Genomic DNA, 19,041 nt, shown 5'->3' on the forward strand with positions numbered 1-19,041 from the left:
TTTATCCCTCCGATATATTTATAGAGAGCAATCATATCTCCCCTCAACCTTCTTTTAGTTAGGCTAAACAAGCCAAACTCCTTGAGTCTCCTTTCATAAGACAAGTTTTCCATTCCTCCGATCATCCTAGCAGCCCTTCTCTGTACCTGTTCCAGTTTGAATTCATCCTTCTTAAACATGGGAGACCAGAACTGCACACAGTATTCCAGGTGAGGTCTCACCAGTGCCTTGTATAACGGTACTAAAACCTCCTTATCCCTACTGGAAATACCTCTTCTGATGCATCCCAAGACCGCATTAGCTTTTTTCACGGCCACATCACATTGGCGGCTCATAGTCATCCTATGATCGACCAATACTCCAAGGTCCTTCTCCTCCTCCATTACTTCTAATTGATGTGTCCTCAGCTTATAACTAAAATTCTTGTTATTAATCCCTAAATGCATGACCTTACACTTCTCACTATTAAATTTCATCCTTTACTATTACTCCAGTTTACAAGGTCATCCAGATCCTCCTGTAGGATATCCCAGTCCTTCTCTAAATTGGAAATACCTCCCAGCTTTGTATCATCCGCAAACTTTATTAGCACACTCCCACTTTTTGTGCCGAGGTCAGTAATAAAAAGATTAAATAAGATTGGTCCCAAAACCGATCCTTGAGGAGCTCCACTGGTAACCTCCCTCCAGCTTGACAGTTCACCTTTCAGTAGGACCCATTGTAGTCTCCCCTTTAACCAATTCCTTATCCACCTTTCAATTTTCCTATTGGTCCCCATCTTATCCAATGTAACTAATAATTCCCCATGTGGCACGGTATCAAACGCCTTACTGAAATCTAGGTAAATTAGATCCACTGCGTTTCCTTTGTCTAAAAAATCTGTTACTTTCTCAAAGAAGGAGATCAGGTTGGTTTGGCACGATCTACCTTTTGTAAAACCATGTTGTATTTTGTCCCATTTACCATTGACTTCAATGTCCTTAACTACCTTCTCCTTCAAAATTTTTTCCAAGACCTTGCATACTACAGATCTCAAACTAACAGGCCTATAGTTACCCAGATCACTTTTTTTCCCTTTCTTAAAAATAGGAACTATGTTAGCAATTCTCCAATCATACGGTACAACCCCTGAGTTTACAGATTCATTAAAAATTCTTGCTAATGGGCTTGCAATTTCATGTGCCAATTCCTTTAATATTCTTGGATGAAGATTATCTGGGCCCCCGATTTAGTCCCATTAAGCTGTTTGAGTTTCGCTTATACCTCAGATATGGTAATATCTACCTCCATATCCTCATTCCCATTTGTCATGCTAAGATCCTCTTTAGTCTTATTAAATACTGAGGCACAGTATTTGTTTAGATATTGGGCCATGCCTAGATTATCCCTTGACCTCCACTCCATCCTCAGTGTTTAGCGGTCCCACTTCTTCTTTCTTTGTTTTCTTTTTATTTATATGGCTATAGAACCGTTTACTATTGGTTTTAATTCCCTTTGCAAGGTCCAACTCTACTTGACTTTTAGCCTGTCTCACTTTATCCCTACATGTTCTGACCTCAATAAAGTAGCTTTCCTTGCTGATCCCTCCCTTCTTCCACTCCCTGTATGCTTTCTGCTTTTTCTTAATCACCTCTCTGAGATGCTTGCTCATCCAGCTTGGTCTACAACTCCTGCCTATGAATTTTTTCCCCTTTCTTGGGATGCAGGCTTCCGATAGCTTCTGCAGCTTTGATTTAAAATAATCCCAGGCCTCCTCTACCTTTAGATCCATAAATTCTTCAGTCCAACCCTCTTCCCTAACTAATTTCCTTAATTTTTGAAAGTCAGCCCTTTTGAAATCAAAAACCCTAGTTGTAGATTTATTTTTGTTAATCCTTCCTTTCAGTTTGAACTGAATTAGCTCATGATCACTTGAGCCAAGATTATCCCCTACAACCATTTCTTCTATGAGGTCCTCACTACTCACCAAAACCAAATCTAAAATGGCATCCCCTCTAGTTGGTTCAGCAACTACTGGATGAAGGAATCCATCAGCTATCGCATCTAGGAAAATCTGAGCCCTATTATTATTATTACTTGCACTTGTCCTCCAGTCTATATCTGGGAAGTTAAACTCTCCCATGATCACACAGTTTCCATTAGTATTTACTTTATTAAAAACATTAAAAAGGGCTCTATCCATATCCAAATTAGATCCCGGTGGTCTATAGCACACCCCAAGCACTATCCCAGGGGAGGCTCTAATAGTTTTCTTCCCCAATGTAATTTTTGCCCAGACGGACTCTGTCTTATCCATTCCATCGCTTCTTATTTCATCAACCAACCAATGAGAATGCACCTTTAGAAAGTAACAGAAATACAAATGGAAAAGTTGATTAAAAATCGATGATTAAAATCAAGGCTTTTCACTTCCTGACTTCAATTGTCTTTATTTAAATCAATCCACCCTGTGTTGCAAGACTGATGCATTTGTAGGATATTTAGCAAAGTGTTGATTTTTCAGTTTGTAAGGGTGTGGGAGAGAAGAGGCAGTGAGTCCATTAACTGACGTATCCATTTGTAGTTACTTGATTTCCCCCTTTTTTTAATTATACGTGCATTAAGAGTTGGATATGTTCTATAGAATGAAAAATTTAAAAAAAAGTGTACAGAGGTTTTCACCATTCATTCAAAGAGCTCTGATGACCTACTCATGGGAGCATAGCCTGACTGGGTTGTGAACAACGCCAGCCTCCAGAAATTAATGCATGGGCCATCTCTTGCTTTGCTATGCACACATACACACACACACACACACACACACACGTACGTCTAAAAGTCAAAACTAACTTTTAAAAGTTCAGTTTAAATAATGGAAAGATATTATCTGTCTTAGCAAAATTGCTGACAGGGCATCACAAAGTTAGTCTCTGCTTTCAGAGACTAAGCACACAAACATATTTACTTTGCTATACTATTGGTTTATTTTGTCAAGTATCTTGCCTCTAGCTTCAGCCACTACCTCATGCTTCAAAAGACAGCTTAAAAAAAAAGCTCACTCAGGGTATGTCTACATTACAATAAAAAGACCCCTGGCATGGCCACGGCTGGCTCCAAAGGATACAACATGGCAGCGTAATTTGGCCTCAGGTCCCAGAGCCCAGATTCTAGTCTCACAAGGAAGAGCGTCTCAGAGCCCAGGCTCCAGCCTGAACCCGAAAGTCTACACTGCAATTTTTAGCCCTGAAGCCCAAGCCCTATGAGCCTGAGTCAGCTAACCCAGGCTCTGAGATTCAGTGCCATGGTTTTTTTCATCAGACCCAACGTTGCACCCAACTGTGCAATAAAAAGGTTCTTCCCAGCCTCCTGCAGTAATCAATCATACTATGCTCTGAAGCACTAAAATGTTATATGGTTTGAATGTTATAGTTTAATGTCCAGCCTACAGTGTAATCAAACTTTTATGGACCAAAATAAATAGGGCTTCAAGTCTATTAACCTTATGAGTGTGATGGGTAAATCAATTTTCATAGATTTATATGGTGGAATCCTAGCCTCATTAAGTAAATGGCAAAACTCATTTTAAAACCAGGAGGGACCACTGTTATTCTATAGAATATAAGCCAAAAATCTCACTCAGTAATTCCTGCATCAAGCCTATATCTTTTCTTTCAGTTCCATTTAAAAACAGAGGAGGAAAATGCATCAATGTTTCCTAAAAGGACACTTAAAAGGCAGAGAAAATAGCTCACTCACTTAACAATTAGTAACTTCCCACCCTGTCATTATGCTGAAAGTAGAAAAAAATACTTCTATTTTGTACATTTCATACAATGTGCATATGTTACTCAGACTCCTCTCCTGTATCTACATAAAACAGAGTCAAAGCCTGTGTACAGCAGGGGATCTGTCTAGCACAGGCTCTCAAGGGAAGGGGGGAGGGGAGGTCACAAGCAGGCTTCAGAGATTTGCTTTGCCCCCTCCTATTGTGGCTAGATAGGAAGAAGGTCCAAAAAAAATGCTTCTGTGGCAACATGGGGTTACAGCATGAAGAAAGTTCAGAAGGAGTAGTCTGAAGCATTTTTAAGGCACCTCTCACCTTGGTATCCAAGGTCTCTATCCTGCAAAAACTCATGTGCTTAGCCTTATGCACTCAAGTCAATGGAACTAAGCACATGCATAGCAGATGCAAGATCAGGCCACTTACACGCAGGTGTCTCTGCATAGACATGAGAGAGACTGAATACGTTTACAACACAAGGGAAGCCATTTAAAAGGCTAACTGCAATGGTATGACTGAGGGCAGAACTTGGCCCCATAAAGGTTGTCTTGCCTAGAGAACATTTTTATGGGTTCTATGCTTCAAGGAAAGTTTCTCTTCCATGATGACCATTTACACTGATTCACAGTGCTGCTGCTCTTTATGCCAAATCAGAATCTGCAGGGGAAAATTACTGGTGGCAGCAGCTTGAAGAAATTAACTCTGCAAATGGCTGTCTTAAAGCTGAGAGGTACAAATGACTTTAAATTGGTCATCATCACAACCTAATCAGGGTCCTAAATGAATGTGCAGCATCCTCAAGAAATCATCCGATCAATGAATAGGAAAAACACACAAAGCAGCCATTAGCATTCAAAGTAACGCTCTTGGTCAAGATGATCTAATGTGTTGGAATTCAGAGAAACAAAGGGCTTTGTTTTGGAATGGTAAAACAAAAACAAAAAACAAAACAAGGCCCTTGTTAAGATCCAGTTTGAGAAGTGAGATTTTTGCAATGGTTGGGATTAAATGCTGATGGACACAAGCATTACACCGGCGGCGGAGGGAGAAGCTTTGGCCTAAGGCACAACTTCACCTTCAAATGTGAAAATGTCATCTTCTTTTTCGCATTCTGACATGACCAGAAAAGGAAACGACATCTGCCCAAGATCACAGGGACCACCACATCATTCCAAACAAGTGTTTTAGCAAACACTACTTGTGTTTGACTCTCCCAGCACTTACTGAACAGCCCTGCTCAACCTCATCAGAAATTTCAAAATGATTACTATTTGAATGGCCACTGTGCTTTTCCACCCTGCATTTCTTTTCACAGAAAGAAATGAAATATACAAATTAAGCCTGTACTATGAAATGCCCCAGATAAACTGTTGCAATATTCTCACAATGTAGCTGAACAAGCAAATTACTTTAAAAGATAAATTAAAGGAAACACAGGAAACATTCAGATGCTTTTGCATGCTAGGTTTTTATGATTTGCTTGTGTAGCCAGCACTCTGATCTACATTACTGATAAACAAACCACACTCTTAGCACTAACATTAAAAATATTTACGGTAAACTGGATTGTCCTTCCCTCCACTTCAATTTTTAGAAGCGTCTTCCTGTACAGCTCCTCCCCTTTCCTTCTCTGGTTTCCTTAGAAGCCTGTGATGCAACCACTAGCCCCATGCCCCTACCATGGGCACAATCCTGCAAAATGCTGAGCACTCTGTCTCCAATAAAGCAAAATATTTAAGCACATATGCTCAGCTTTATGCAACTGCATAGCACTATTGGCACATTGCTGGTCTAAGCCCCATATACACAGCTTCAAAGCCTTAATTCCTTTTATTTGATTTTGCTGAATTCAGGCTCTTTCAAGGCCCTATGGAACTTGAATGAATTTCACCCTCTCCAGCTGACTTTCCAATGTACCCAAGGCCTTGTCTACACACCAGTTGTGTACTACTGAAACTACTGCAGTTAGGACTGTGATTTTCTAACTAAAATAGTTAAACCAGTACAAGTTCTAGAGTGGGCACATTTATACTGGCATCTCTGTACGAGAATAGCTATATTGGAACAAAGCTGGGGGCTACACTGCTTTAACTATACCAATATAATCCTCAAGGTCTGTCTCCTGTAGACTTAACTCAAGCTAACTGCCAATTAACTTGAGTTAGCCAATATGTTTGTAAACACTAGTCTGGACACTCCACAAACATTTGTTCCAGCCTGGACACAGAAGTGTTGAAAACAATTGAAATCTAGAGTTAAAACTCCAGTGTAGACGTTCCTACTGTGTTTACAATAGCAAGATTCTATTCTTAAATGTCCTCCATTTGAAAACCACTGACTAGCTAGTTCTTAAAACTCAGTTCTCTTCCATTGTCTAAATTAGGTACTTCATATTTCTTACCTGAACTCTCTTTCTTTGGGTAAAAGAGTTAGAGATAAAAGGCTCAGTCTTGTAATTCCACAAACTGTGTGTCAAAATCTGTTTTTCGTGACCAACTCAAAAAACAATGAATTGATGAATGGGTAAGACGCCTCTTGACTCACACATGGTGTAAGACAAATTTTGATTTCTACTCTCAAAAGTCAAGGAAAGGCAGGATTTGGAAATAAGCTCCTATATGTAATTATTCTGATCTCTGTACAATATGAAAAGTGTTCCAAACTTTGAGCTAACCGATGATGCTACACCACTGCTTTTGTTACTGATATTAATAGTTTGCTTTTGCCGCAATACAACAATTAGGACCTACAAGGCTTTTTGTACTGCTGCATGGTGCCATTTTTTAGTTGCTTTACGTTTCCACTGTTGTCTGAACTGAAAAGCAGAAGTTTTTTTTATTTTATTTGTTTTAAAACTGAACATATTGGACAGTATATGTTCACAGTAAAGCATAGTTTTGATATCAGCCTGCAGCTGCATTTCCAAATATATTAAAGCTGACTGCTGGTATTACTGGTACCAAAAATACTGATAAAAGATACCGATCTTTGTGATTGTACTAATAGAATCCATGGCAAAAAACTCTCACCTGCTGTGCCAAACAGAAAATGACAACACGTTTTAAAAATAGGCGAGAAACTCCAAAATAAATGATCATATTAAGCTGCATGAACATTTTCTTAGCCCTGGTCTACACTACGAGTTTAGGTCGAATTTAGCAGCGTTAGGTCGATTTAACCCTGCACCCGTCCACATGATGAAGCTATTTTTGTCGACTTAAAGGGCTCAAAATCGATTTTGGTACTCCTCCCCAACAAGGGGATTAGCGCTAAAATCGACATCACTGGGTAGAATTTGGGGTAGTGTGGACGCAATTCAACGGTATTGGCCTCTGGGAGCTATCCCAGAGTGCTCCATTGTGACCACTCTGGACAGCACTTTCAACCCAGATGCACTAGTCAGGTACACAGGAAAAGCCCCGGGAACTTTTGAATTTCATTTCCTGTTTGGCCAGCATGGTGAGCTCATCAGCACAGGTGACCATGCAGTCCCCCGAAAGCAGGGGGAACTGGATCTGATCGCTGTATGGGGAGACGAACCCGTGCTATCAGAACTCCGTTCCAAAAGACGTAATGCCAATATATATGCCAAAGTCTCCAAGGGCAAATGTGAGGTGTTTACAATGCTCACAACTGCAGCGGTGAATGGAGCGGGCTCCCGCTTGCAGTGCTATGGCATATGCGCGGGCAATCCAGGAAAAAGGGGGAGAAATTGTCTGTCATTGTTTTCACGGAGGGAGGGAGCGAGGGAATGGTCACTGATGACATGTGCCCAAAACCACTGGCGGTTTCCTTGTCTGTTATCTCAATTTTTTTTAATTAATAAAGAATGCACGGTTTCAAAACAATAGTTATTTGATTTTGAAGGGGGGAGGGTGGTTGGCTTACAGGGAATTAAAATCAACAACGGGGGTGGCTTTGCATCAAGAAGAAACGCACAACTGTCACACCGTAGCCTGGCCAGTCATGAAACTAGTTTTCAAAGTCTCTTGTGATACGCAGTGTGCCTTGCTGTGCTCTTCTAATCAGTGTCTGGCTGCTCAAAATCGGACGCCAGGCAATTTGCCTCAACCTCCCACCCTGCCATAAATGTCCCCCCCTTACTCTCACAGATATTATGAAGCACACAGCAAGCAGCAATAACAATGGGAATGCTGGTTGCACTGGGGTCTGACCAACAACGCCAGCGAGCTTTTAAATGTCCAAAGGCACATTCTACCACCATTCTGCACTTGCTCAGCCTATAGTTGAACTGCTCCTTACTACTGTCCAGGCTTCATGAGCCATGGGAGCAAGGAGTAGGCCGGGGTAGGTGAAACTGCACGGTGCTGCCGGCTGGGAGAGCAGCCTGAGGCAGAAGCCTCCAGCTCTCAGGAGATCAGGATAGCAGAGTTGCAGCGGAAGCGGTGGAGCGAGCAAAACACCATTGATGAGGACGGCTAGCAGCCCTACTGCACCATCTGCTGCAGAGTTGCAACGGATGCAGTGGAGCCGTTCACCATTGATGCGAAGGCACCCAGGAGCTGCTGCTGTGTGGCCAAGGCAAAAAAGCAGGAGCCCTGGAGCTGTTTCCTGTGGAATGTGCGCCTGCAAGACTTCTTCACCAGTGACAAAGGACAGGAATATGATGCACCTAAAATCTAAAAAGGCCTGCACATTTCCCAGAGTCACTACCCTTGATAACAGAATGTCAATGATTGCATTGGCTACTTGAATCACAGCAGCCCTCACAGTAGACTTGCCCACAACAGCAGTGGTGACGGTGAGCTGAGTGGGCTCCCGCTTGCAGTGCTATGGCGTCTGTGCGGTTAACCCAGGAAAAAAGCCGCGGAACGATTGTCTGCCGTTGCTTTCATGGAGGGAGGGAGAGAATGAGGGGCGACTGACAACATGTACCCAAAACCATCCGCAACAATGTTTTTGGCCCATCAGGCATTGGGAGCTCAACCCAGAATTCCAATGGGCAATGGAGACTGCGGGAACTGTGGGATAGCTACCCACAGTGCACCGCTCCGAAAGTCTACGCTAGCCACGGTACTGTGGACGCATTCCGCCGACTTAATGCACTTAGTGGGGACGCACGCAATCGACTGTATAAAACCGCTTCTGAAAAATCAACTTTTATAAAATCGACCTAATTTCATAGCGTAGACATACCCTTAGTATGGATCTCTTTCTTCTCAATTTCGCCCCTTGGGCAGGCACATGTATTCATACAGAATAAGGTTGCTCTGTAGATCTACCTTAGCAGATCTCCAAATTCACTCACATACATGGGTAGCTCTTTCCCCAGTTTGGGGCACATCAAAAGTACATTGTACCCAAAGACCAAGGTTTGCTTTTCTATGTAGCGTTCATCCATAACAAGTGGGAGAGGACACAGATGCATGTTATTGAGCTCTGCAGGCCCACCTGAGTATAGCTTGGTTTACTTTCCCCCAACTCAGATTATCTGTTGTATATTTGTACCACAGAAGTTTGCAGTACCTTTAGAATACTCCTGGTAATTCAGGAAAAACCCAAACAAGCTCCAAAACAAGTCTCAAAATAAAAAGCCTTCTTGCAAACTACAGAAGTTAGATTCCATACATGGAGCATCACAGCCAACCCTAGATGGGGAGCAACCCTGTAAGACCTAAAGTGTGAAATCACCAGAGGTGAGCACTAGATCTAGTACATTAGAAAAACATGTGATGTAAAAAACTCACGATAGTATTGAAAGTAACGCAGAAAATATTTCCAGTCAATTACTTGGAGTAGCCACTCATGTTACAAACCTTGAACATAAAGCCACAGGGCAGGACAGCTGGAAACAAAGCTTTTCCAACAGTCAGAGAACAAAATAAGAAGCTCCAATTTATGGTTTGCTGGGGGGAGAGGGAAATGGAGAACATGGAGGAAGGAAGTTGCAAAAATATTTAAGGCTAAAGTGTTTTGGCACCTCAGCTTCCCTCCTATCTGCCAGCAGTTTACCTTCAAGAAAAATCTATTTCCTCTTTTAAACCTGAGAACATTTTGATGCAGACAGAGCAGTTAAAAATACAATTGTAAAGGCAGCCAAACACTCAGATGGATCCTGAATATCAAAAATCCTATAAATATCCACATGGTACTGCCTCACAGCTAAACAGGAGAAGAGGTGAGGAAACCTGCCATACTTTGGGACTGACTGCAGCTTTTCTTAATTTGGAAAAAATATTTTTGGAATGTGGAGACCACACTTACTTGTTCCAGTCATCCGATGAGGCATAACTTCCTTTCTGCTAAGAAAATATTAGCTAACTAGTGAAGCAGTAGAGGCAAAGTGATAAAACTCAGTTCAGATTCAGTCTATCTGTACTTCCACAGTGGGACTTCTCAGAATGAAGTACTGTCCATTCATTGGGTGTAAGAGTGAACAAGAATTTGAACCATTTAAGCTTCAGAGGAGCCAGGTTTTAGTCCAGGCCATTCCAAACTCTGGTTTAATTACATTGGAACACCCCTTTCAACACTACATTTTCCTCAGAAGATTCTGTTTTATCTATGAGCTGCTATAGAAAACCAACTTTTAATTCTGCAAAAGTTATTTGTAACAAAACTTCCCAAATGTAGGTGCTAGAGGGATTACTTTGAGCATATAGGGAGTGGATATATTCCTATTTAGGTCTTTTAGGAATATTGAGAAAGCCCTTCAGAAAGCCATTTACTTGTCAAACAGTTTAGATTCAAAATGTGAAATTAAAAATTATTAACGTTAAGTTGTTGGGAAATTTTCTCCAGATTCTAAAGACAAGCTCTCCTCCTCTATTGTGAAGGGACTATATTTTTTTTTCACCTGTTATGGACCATTGACTTTTAGGTTACTGTATAAATAAAAAGTCCATGTACTAATAAATAATATATATTACTAATACACATATGCAGACTCACACATTCATTTCACTCCAGCTGGCAGCTAAAAAAAACTAAAAGAAAAAAAAAATCAATATTAGCTATATTAATTGGGCCCAACAAAACCATGAGCAACATCTGCTAGCAGAAGTAAGCTGAAGTAATTGACCATTCTCAAAGTTCTGCATGTTCCTGCTGGTGTCATTAATGATGCTGGTGCATAAACAAGGAGTAAACAAAAATAGACAGATCAATATAGGCTTAGCTGTATTAGAAAAAAAACACAAATCACTCAATGTTTATTAAAAAGAATGTGACAGTATCTGAAGGGAAAGATTTAACTTTTCAGTTCCTAAGACAAACAATTGAAAATAAACTATTATAAACACTAGTTGACATATGGATTTGAATAAAAATAACAAAGGGTTGGCATGGTGACTGAAGTGGAGATTTACAGAAGAATCGCCCCTCGAATATCAAGAGGCCTTTTTAGGAAGTTTTCTATGTCAAGCTGTGTTTCTGCACTGCTGGATAATGAAAAGCATGTATTTTTCTGCCAAATTCTTGCTGATTTCTCTTTTATCATGTTGAAAAAACGTAAGTTAAAATGAAAACAAAAAGAGGCAGCTAGATGTCCATAAACTCATGGCCCTTTTCTGTGTTCATCATTAATATTCCATAACCAGTGTTTTCCTATTCCCTACTCAGCTAGCGTTGAGGATGGATTTGTCCTGCCTACACTAGCATTTAAACACCAATTGGATCATAGTGTCCAAGTTGCACTTCACAGGTATTAATTCTGAAAGCAACAGTCTACTGAAAAAGGCTAGATGCCTCTATCACTAAAGAAAATATTGATGGTCATTGTTAGCAAAAGGGTAAAGAAATCGTACGAATAAAACAACAAAATGTTCTTGCATCAATAGATGCATTTAGGCCCTGTCACAGAGTCTGCACAGGCTTCCACCTCCTCATGCCTGTGCCCTGTATTGGTCGGCCAAACAAAGAGTCCCAACACCTTCTTTGGTGCTTCACCCTTGTGTCTTTATTTACAGTGCAACCGTGTAGTCCCTTTTATTCCCCCAACAGCTATCCCAATTCAGACCCTTCCCAGGGTCTCCTGGCCCATACAGCTCCTTGCCTTTGGTGAGGAGACAGAGCTGTAAGCCTCCTACCTCCTCCTAGGCTAGCCTCCTGACTGAGCTTTCTCCGGGGCTTTTATAGCCCTTCCCTTCCTCAGCCCAGCTGCCGCTACTTAGCTCAAGTCATTGCTGTGAGCGGGCCCTGGTTAGGGCTTGCAGCTGGGCTCTCTGCTGACTGTCTGGGCTCCTGCACCTGGCTTCCCTACCAGAAAGCAGGGCATAGCCAGCATTTTGGCAGGGCATTCAAGGGGTTTTGCCCCTGCCCTGCCACAAGGCCTTTTTCCAAAATCAGTTCATCCAAACCAAGATGATTTAAGAAGACATTTAGACACTTTCACTAATGCTGGAAAGTCTCTATTTTACTGTAACGTGCTCTCGCGTGCCAATATGTTCAGACTTCCATATTGCTTCCGTATATTAGTCATATGAGAGCAGGATGGATGGCCAAACACTTTCTGGACACCTCCTTGCATGTAGTTTTAGGGTTCAAAACTCCCAGTACTTTTGAGAATGAATTATATGGCACTAATTGATTAAAATATGATCCAATATGCAACACGGCTCCCAAGCTGGAGCAGACATCGGCCAGGCTGGTGCTCTCCCACAACTCAGAGGTGGAGATCCCCTTGAGGATTTTGGAATTGAACAGCATGGGAAGGTACCTGCTGTATGTTAAGTTCAAGTCTACCAGGAGTGGAGCTCTGCTCCTATTTGGTTTAGGAGCCTAAGGATGACAGCTACCTGCTCCTGCAGCCATTCCCCTGTGCTGTCTCAGACAGTGTTTAAGGCCATCCTGTCACTGCACACCCTGATTTCTACAGCCAGCCATGCCACCCTTTCCTGTTGAGCTTGTAAGCTGGTGGTAGGTGGGTAAAGGGGACAAAATAAATGTAATGCAGCCATTTGTGCGGCCCCAAATCCATATTTAGACTGTCATCTCCTTTGGGTAGGGATCATCTTTTTTGTTCTGTGACTGTATAGTGTCTACCACACAATTACTAGTAACTAGCCACAAATAAACATGGACTTTTCTGTAGGTCAAAATGTATTTTTTCTTCAAGTACCTTTACTGCATTAATACACTATAGCTGGTAGATTACAAGGTTTAACTTTACTACAGAAGAATGTTCCCAAAACAGTGAGTTTTATTTCTCTCTTTCATTGGAATGGATTTTATCTGATATCCCCAATGAAATCCATCAGGTCAATGCAAATAGGAATGCCCATAATGTGTGTTTCCACCTTACACTCCCTATTACAGATTTCATTGTTCACTCAGTTTCTCTCTCACTTCCACCAAAATAACCTAGTAGCCCTGTAAAATATCTATCAATCCAGCCACGCTTCTCTCACCTCTTGAGGCAGTTCCAGCTTAGACCTGTCATCCAGTCCATTGGAGTGCAAGCCCATCAAATAAGGGACAGGGGCATCTAGGAAATGAAGGAGAGAGGCTGGCAGGATGGGAACATATACGTGCTGCCATTGGAATGGAAACATTAGAGCTGTGATGGTCTCTGCCACAGTCATCAATCTCTGGTAATCTAAAAGTCAAACAATAAAGAAAGATGTTTGTGAAAGAAATACACTTAAACTCAAGGCAACAAATTGATGGGATGCTATATAGTTTGAATTAGAAAGTCCAAGTGTAACAGTTTGTCTAAAAGGTGACACAGAGCCCACAGTGTATTATCTACACCAGTGATACTCGGCCCTCAGTGGTTCAGGGGTTAAATTCATTATTTCCTTCTCTGTGTATAAATGTGTGTGTGTGCCTGTGTGTGTATTCTATATATATAATTCTCACAGCAAAATAACTGACCAAGTATTCTGCAATTGGTTAATAACAGAGTAAAAGCATCCTGTTTGGTTAATAACTTAAGATTGGTTAATAAATAAATCACATGGTGATTGTATATCATGTGAGACGCAGGAGGCACATTAAAGAGCCACTTGCAGCTCCTGAGTCTCAGTCTGAGTATCACTGATCTACACAAGTTCTTATGCTAATGCACAGATTCTTCTGTACCTCAGTGCATTCTGCAGATACGAGTTCAACATAGTTGATTAAGAAAAGGCTTAACACAAAAATGTTGGTCCTGCTAAAAGTCATACAGCAATGAGAAAAGCTGGTCCTGGCATTCATCTCGTCACTCTCTGCTATTGAAACCAAAATGGCAGATACCAGGGCACCACTTTGAGCATGGAAGTAGTTTTACTGCAGGATAAGATACCAGTATTTCCAGTCGAATTCCCACCTGCTGTGGGTCTATAACTTCACTATAAAAGCTAGCACCAGGCTGAAACCCAACATACTTGGTATCTCTGCAACAACTTTCTTTTTTTAAATGGTGTTTATTAAAAACTGCTGCGATCCATTTTGCACAGCAAGAAGCACAACATTGATGGTGAACAAATAATTGGGTCAGAGATCAGGAACAGCTTCATTTGAATTTGCAACTGATTATTATATAGCACTAGTTCTTGCCAGAAGTTTAAGTTAAACATTCACCTTTTAAAAATCTCTCAGCCCTGATTAACCACACATGTCCAGTATGCTGCTGTTAACAGCTATTTCTAAAGGATTTTTTACTAGACAGTTATTAAGCATTCATACTACAAAACTGTGCCAAAGCAAATACTTTTTACGGAAGAGATTTTAATCATTCCTAATAGCTCTGAAACCCTTACACAACTGATTAGGTATTAGCAATGGAAGAATCTCAAAAGGTCCAGTGGTTCAATGCAGATAAGCATCGGAAAGTTCAGATGGTTTAGCTGATCTGTCTAAACTTCTTGCTCTATAAACTGGGCTGGCAAAGACTGCACCAATAAGCTTTCAAGACTTAAGATTATCCTCACTTCCAGTCAAGCTGGAAACACAAGAATAGTCTTCTCAAGGCACCTCAGCAATGTCTGATTCTAGCTAGAAGCTGCATTTTAAAAAATGAATAATGAGGAAAGGAGGAAAAAATAGTTCTCTCTTCCCCCCAACCTCAGAGAAGAGGTTTTTCTTCTTCTCAACCTGTTTACAAAACCTAGTAAATATAAATTTTGAAATGCATCTGAATACACAGCCCATCATTATGGTTTCAAAAATTGCTACACACTGTGTCAAGTCTCATTATGTTGAGGAAGGAACTGGCAAAAGGGAGAGAGTAAGAATCTTTTTTTTTTTTTAAGACACTGAGTGTCCATAAATTCAAGGTTTCAGAGTAGCAGCCGTGTTCGTCTGTATTCGCAAAAAGAAAAGGAGGACTAGTGGCACCTTAGAGACTAACAAATTTATTTGAGCGTAAGCTTTCATGAGCTACAGCTCACTTCATCGGATGCATTCAAAGTTATGGCTGCAATTCTTATCCTTATCAGCCCTACTCAATGTTCAAACTGCAGAATATAAAGCTGCTTAAAGACCAATGTGATTCCTAAGCAAAACTTGTGATGTATGTTAAGGACAAAGTTGCTGACTTAATTGTGCATTCCATGATTACAAGGGAAATGTAATGCATTTTTTACTATCTTAGATACGGATTCTGCAACTTCTGTCTGGGTACTGGGGTCTGTCTGCCTGCACAAAGTTACTTGCAGATCTTTACCTTAATCAAACCCTCACTGCAAGGGAGGGTGACAAATAGGTAGTGACCAAGAGATGGGCGGGGAGAGGGTTTGGAAAAAAAAAAAAAAACCAAAAAACCCCCACTTCATTCTACCATTTAATGTTTTGCATTTTAAAGGGAATTTTTAAAAGCAGCCAGGCACATATATACTGAAGAGTCCAGCAGTTGTAGAGAGGGAATGTTAATCTGAAAGAACAAGTCTCAAATTAAAAACATTGATTTCCTAATATACAAAATGAGTCTATAAAAAAATCTTGCTGCTTAATTAAGTGGGTTTTCTCTCTATTACATAACGCTTAGCATTTGCCTTCCCAATTATTCTAACTATGGAGACACACCAGTATCTCCATAGTTAATATTTTTATTTCTTTAGCAGCCACAGCTGTCTAGATACGTGGGGATGCAGTCACCTTTCATCCTGGATAGTCAAGCTATTCCTAGCTACTTAAACTGTGGTACTGTTCATATCTTCAAGTAACTGCAGCCACATGCTCCAGGCTTCATTAAGTTAGAGCTACCTCCAAAAAATATTGGATTTAAGAAGCCTGCAACCAGAGATCAAGTTGTGAGGATCACAACTGATATATCTTGCAGATGTGCTGACTGCATAATTAAAATTGTTCTGTAACCCTGACTGTACATTTTCACATTTTCCAAAATGTATGGCTTTTTAAAAGATTGTTATTTCCTGACTTTCCAGGGTGAAATTCAGTCTTCGGTGACTTCAGTAGAGTTGCACACACTTATGCAAGGCTGAATTTGGCCTACCATATTTGTTTAACAAATGCAATATTTTGTGCATCTCTTTTCATCCCATAAATAACTGACCTTTTTTACATGTCTTCAATATTTTTATCTGGAAACTGATATATTATTCCTATAAACAGTAATCCACACTGAGCTGCCAGAGAACAGAAACTCCAATCTACATCTGTTTCATATTATTTTTACATCTTTCCCCTTTGATCTCTAAATTTAATTAAGAGGATGTTTAAATCAACCCTGCTAGTATATCTTCCACACTTGGCTCTGCTTTCCCATAGCCTGACTGACAGACGCATTGTGGAAAAGCCCTAACCTGAAGGTATTACTTTTGTATTGTTTTTACTTTATTTACTGTTTAGTGGACTAAACTATTTATAGGACTTGCATGTAACCAAAAACCCATTTACCTTTGTTAATTATTTCTGTTTATCAATTATGCCAGAAGATGAAAAAGAAGAGGTTTAGATAGACTAAAGTTGGTCTAAAAAAATTGAGTGAGGGGGGGAAAAAATCTCTGCCATATTCCACATCATACGTGCAGTGATTCATAAATATGTATTTGGTACGCTTTCTGCATAAGTGGCATGTAGCTTATTAATTCACTCAACCAGATACATAAAATACACATTTGTGGAAGAGGGAAGTATTTGACATTTGCATGACTTCCCGTCACCTTCCTCCATTTTTTGGTGAAAAGTTTCCAAAGAGCACACACCAAATGAAGAAAAATCCGGAATACCAAGCATACTCACAGTACTAAACAAAAAGTTGTGGAAAGGCCTTACTACACAGAGATTTTTATTGCACCAGTGTAGCACATCCTAGCATAGATGCACTGCACTGGGTAAAAAAGAAGTGATTGGCACTGATGTAGCTTATCCTTACTTAAAAACTTGAGTAAGTTGTGCTGGCACAACTCAGTCATTATGCCAGTGAAACACATCTACACTGGGGAGTTTCACTAGTGCAGCAACACTGGCAGAAAAACACTCAACATATAAGGTCTGAGAGCAACATTTCCCAAATTTTTGAAAGCTCGAAGCCCGTCTTGAGGAAAATGAAACCATTGCCCTGCCCACCCCACAACCTTCCCAAGTATTGTTAAAGACTTACCATGGTTTAAGAATTGTATTTTAAAATGCATCCTTAACTTTTCATTCCCTACATCTTGATACTATATTTCCTTTCCTTTCTTACAGGCATAAATGAGCACTGAAATAATTAGTGATGACATTAAAATAGCCCTGGCATCTAAGTTAACATTCCTGGAGACGAATGAGGCAGTTCACACCTCAGATCTATTGTTTCAGGCTCTCTGCAAACTCAAGTAGATACCTCTGCATCAGCTACACTTGCTTCGTATTTTTACAGTCTTATACACAACCATAACTAGAGACCTTAAAAAAGACTGAAGAACAACTAAGAAGTCTGTCCATATCCCTCAACTAGCCATTCATGCTCCCCGCCATTGAAACATACCCCACACTTTTGAAAATGCTGCCTTAGAGTAACAACACTTCTCTGAGAAACAGCTGGTGCATGCTGCATATGGGAATCTAGCTATTTTACTGAAATGAAAAAAAAAAAAAAAACTTCCTTTTCTTTGCTGATGTAGACACTTGTAAGTGGAACTGCAATAACTCCACAACCCATAGAACGTCACCTCCAGGACAAAGCATGACACTACATGAGACTCCATCATCATCAATTTATCAAAAATACCCCAACAGGAGCCGAATTATCTCTACTCTCCAAGGGCCTGAACTTCTGCCACACCACAGAGTACAAGATCATACTAACATGGGGAAAACTCTTTTGGCAACTCTACTTCAAAAAAATTATTTCACAACAATGACACCACCCCCCACAACTACCATGTCCCCAGCAACAGGCATAAGAAAAAAGAATTATCTGACTGGACACTCCACAGCAGATGACGACATCTTGATTATTATACTGATTGCTTCAGAAAAAAATGGACTTGAAATCCCTAAACATCACATCCACCACAATCTTTCCCCTGCTGAGAAGACACCTATATGGTCTCTGATATCCAATCACCCGATAACCATCAAACCAGCAGACAAAGGGGATGCCATCATAGTTCTCAACCATGATGACTACATCAACAAGGCCAGCCAACTTACACCTAATATAAAGAACTCAAAGAGCATCCCACGCCACAATTCACTCAGGAATTTAAGGATATCATCAAATCTTTCCCCAAGCAACTCCAAGAGAAACTTTACAACCTCATCTCCCGCAAACCGACCCCAGGGTGAAGTCAGACAATCACTCCAGTCTCTCTCCCAGAAAAATGATGAGACACGAAAACCTCATGTCACCTGTGGGCAAACGCTTCACAAAACAAGCACTCCATACCTGACCTCTTAGTCCTCATCTTCAAAGAAAACCTGCACAACACCTTCAAAAGACGAGCCTGTGAGCTTAAATTCCTAACTTCGCTGGACACTAAAAATCCTGGTCTCAAAGACATGGTATTTACGGCTTATTACAATAATCTGTAACCCACTAATCCCCCTTTTTTGTCCTATGACTGCAGACACGTTAAAAAGCCACTTCACCTTGAATGGTCTCCTAGAAAGTGTTAACTACCTATGCTAAACAATCTGTTCCACCTTGCATTTAGCTGTGACATACTGAATACCTTTCCCAGACCTGAAGAAGAGTTCTGCATACCTCAAAAGCTTATCTCACATTAACAGAAGATGGTCCAATAAAAGATACTAACTCACCCACCTTGTCATTTTTTTAAAAAATCATTTCTAGGCCTCATCTGAACAGTAGTGTTGGACAAACCTTTTTCAATAGTTACTGATTATTTTTGACTCAAGCTAAGAATTTACTGACAATATCTGAGGAAAAA

General features: G+C 40.5%; 1 protein-coding gene across 5 annotated transcripts in view; it reads right to left on the reverse strand.

Moving 5' to 3' along the window:
- DENND5A (DENN domain containing 5A) overlaps nucleotides 1-19,041 on the reverse strand; it is a 110,726-nt gene that overhangs the window by 48,506 nt on the left and 43,179 nt on the right. For all 5 annotated transcript variants that reach the window (XM_074955021.1, XM_074955022.1, XM_074955025.1 and 2 more), the window contains one exon: nucleotides 13,129-13,316. In XM_074955021.1, coding sequence (XP_074811122.1) covers nucleotides 13,129-13,316 — 188 coding nt within the window. The remainder of the gene's footprint in view (nucleotides 1-13,128; nucleotides 13,317-19,041) is intronic.

Source organism: Natator depressus, chromosome 6 (assembly GCF_965152275.1).
Source record: "Natator depressus isolate rNatDep1 chromosome 6, rNatDep2.hap1, whole genome shotgun sequence".
In the NCBI taxonomy this organism is placed as follows: domain Eukaryota; kingdom Metazoa; phylum Chordata; order Testudines; family Cheloniidae; genus Natator; species Natator depressus.